Source organism: Emys orbicularis, chromosome 12, assembly GCF_028017835.1.
Source record: "Emys orbicularis isolate rEmyOrb1 chromosome 12, rEmyOrb1.hap1, whole genome shotgun sequence".
In the NCBI taxonomy this organism is placed as follows: domain Eukaryota; kingdom Metazoa; phylum Chordata; order Testudines; family Emydidae; genus Emys; species Emys orbicularis.
Window position 1 is genome coordinate 13,083,859 of NC_088694.1, and position 3,262 is coordinate 13,087,120.

General features: G+C 38.2%; 1 protein-coding gene across 1 annotated transcript; it reads right to left on the minus strand.

Annotated features, from left to right (window-relative positions):
• Positions 1-1,574: 1,574 nt before the first annotated feature.
• On the minus strand, positions 1,575-2,555 carry MC3R (melanocortin 3 receptor). The gene has a single exon (XM_065414634.1). It carries the CDS (start codon positions 2,553-2,555, stop codon positions 1,575-1,577), a length of 981 nt encoding a protein of 326 aa, XP_065270706.1.
• Positions 2,556-3,262: the final 707 nt, after the last annotated feature.

Sequence of the window (3,262 nt, forward strand, 5' to 3'; positions counted from 1 at the left end):
CAAACTAATGAAGTGTTTTGAGACTAAGACAAATTGGTTCCTAAGAGGCAAATCAATAGATTTTGAAATGTCTGAAGAGAATATATAACAGAGTTTATTTGCATATGCCTTGTATACAGTTTCTATTTGCCTATAGTTCTTGATTTTTACAGTAAGAAAGTATTTGAAAGGAACCAAAAGGTAATATAAAATTTCAGCATGATTCAGTGTTTACACATCTAGAATTGTCTGTCCATATTGCCTGTCCATCATAGTATATAGAATACACTTACAATGTACATTCAATGACATACACTATTTGAAGGTCACTTATATGTTTTGCTTCTATGAAAAACACAGGCCACTTTTAAATATTGTAGTTTAAAGCATGCTACACATTTTTAAAGGCTGCCAGCTTGCACATAGAGTGTTTGAAAAAGATATGCAAACAGTGGATTTCATTTTTCCTTCCATATCAGCAGGGTAAATCAGGAGTCATTCCACTGAAGTCAATGCATTTACACCAATGTACAGCCAGTCTAAGCACAAAGCAAAGCAGGCCCACTGTCCATATCCCTCACCCCAAGAATATTGTATTTTACCTACACATTTTATTTCTGACAAATGTTTTTCCCAGTCAAATTGCTGTCTGTAAAAAGTCTGTTTCCATTTACTTCTCAGCATAAGACAAAAGCTAAGTTCAAAGTGCAATGTATTTTAGCTGTTTTCTAGGTTTCATTCCAAGTTTCTTTGAAACCCTCTAGTAATAGATCTAATTGGTACCTGCTCATCAAAAGGTGACTTTCTGTGATTTTCTTTATTGATCTAACAGTACATTTCTCAACATATTATAATTACAAAGTTACTTCAGTGATATGATGTCCATACACCACAGATAAGAGTATAAATGCCTAGTTAGATCACACCACTTTAACTTAGCAGTGAGCTGATTAGTTCACACTGTTGCTTAAACAATATGTAATTGCGTTGGTTTTCTTAAAGGAATATTTCAGCATCTCAGGTGAAATGTTTGCTTTCATCAGTTAAAGATTCTCTTAAGTTGCTTTACAGGCAGCAGCACAAGTGTCAATATAGTCCTTTCTTTGCATTTTTTAGATGTTTGTGAAGGTACCTACAACATGTTGTTACTTGTCAGTGTTCTGATTCCTCTTAGAAATGAACAGCTTTCAGTAGCTATCACTCAAGATAGCCCCTTTAGATTATACGGACTTGGTTGACAATGGCATAAAAATAAAACATTAGGGTAAAGAGAATATTATATTAGTCTGTCTAATATAGCATTTACTTAATAGATTCATTTTTTCAGAGTGATTGAACTCTGAGCTATTTTGCAAAACGCTCTGGCTTCACTTCTGTTATCACCGTGTAAGCAACAGCAAATGATAAATCGCCTCCCCTTTTTCCTTTTGAAAAACTTTCTAAAGACATCAAGTAAAATCTCTCTTTTTATTGTTTTTATTTTTTTCTGTACCCTTCCTTCCTTCACAGACTGTAATGTGGAGCTGCTGATTCAGTTTAGATACATACACCCAGTGTGTGTATACCCTTTCCATACCAAATACAAAACTGGACATTTACAGAATGCACCGTCCCACACTCATGCCATAACAACAACATACTAACTCTTTGAATGTCTTTCTCATTTCCAGACTCCGGAAAGCATAAATTAGGGGGTCGATGACTGAATTGCACATAATCAGGACCAAATATGTGTTGAAGTGTGAGGTGTAGCAAACACAGTGTGGGTTTGTGGGGCAAGAAATGATGAGGATGAGATGAAGGAAGAAAGGTGCCCAACAAACAATAAAGACCCCAAGTAATATAGTGATTGTCACAGCCCCCTTCATACAGGTCCGCTGATGAGGAACCCCATCCACTGGGAGGGCTGCGATCCGTTTAACATGCAGGCGTGCAAACAAGAACATGTGAACATAAAGGGAGGCCATGAGAAGAAGCATGGTAAAGAACATGGTGATGAGACAGACAATGACAGTTTTGCTTTCCGAGTAGACAATGAACATGATGCCACAGATTATGCAAGCAATCCAAATAACCACAATCAGAGCTAAGGCTTTCTTTACAGTCATGATGCTGTGATAACGAAGAGCGTAGAAAATAGTAATGTACCTGTCAATAGCTATAACCAAGAGATTGCAAATTGAGGCTACCAAAGAGATACAGATCATTGAGTCAAAGACATTGTCCATATGCTGAATAAAGTGGTCATCAATGATCAAGTAGCCATTGCTCAGGATTGCAATCATGATAGTCTCCAGGGCATTTGACATGCTCACTAGCATGTCTGCCGCTGCCAAGCTGCACAGGAAAAAGTACATGGGGGAATGTAGGTTTCCATTCTTCAGCACCGCAAGGATTACGAGGATGTTTTCCAGCAGACTGATGATCCCTAACGTCAAGAAGACCTCGGCTTTAATGAAGACTTGCTCACAAAATCCATTGCTGCTCCTGTTGCTGAGGAGGATTGAGTCATTGAAGTCCTCAGTGGTATTAACCAGCACAGGCTGAAATGTAAGCGCACAGTGTGTAGTATTCATTATCAACACGGGACTTGATTTCACACACGATTATGGAACTGGCATCAGTTCAGTTTGAAAAAAAAAATCCTTCCAAACTGTCTCTGGGTTTATCAAATGGGATCAGATAGGGCTTTGTTTTTGTTATTAAAAATATAAATGTATAAAGTCTTTTTGTTTTAAAGTGAGTTTTTTGTCAAACATTCAAAGACTCTATTTTTCTCCCTGAAATCAAAGTGAAGAGCAAATTTCACAGTCATCCGTCTGGGGAGAAAAAAAAAATCAGCAGCACTTTTACTCTCTTTCTAGTTCTCCTGTTGATTAAAAGTGAATAGCTTTCTTATCTGTTACCATGAGCTGGGACCACTGCAGGGCATCCTGGTTGGAAATCATGTTGCAGCTCAGTGAAATACCTCTTGCTGTTCAAGTGCAAGAAGCGGGGGGAAAAAAGAAAATCAAGGAATTATACATTCATGAAAGGAAAAACAACTCCTACTTTGTCTCCTGTACAGCACAATGGCCATTAGAGAGCAAGCTCCTTCCTGATTGACAGCTACAAACACCAGGTACAGCATCCCCATTGAAAAGTCCTCTTTAGTCAGATGTGAAACTATTTGGTGCCCTCTGCAGATCAGAGATATAATCTGTTTTCATTTTAAAATATAGAACTGGCTGCAAAACAGAGGCTCAGTGGGCGTGAGAGGATGGGGGGCGGGGGAGCCATTTGC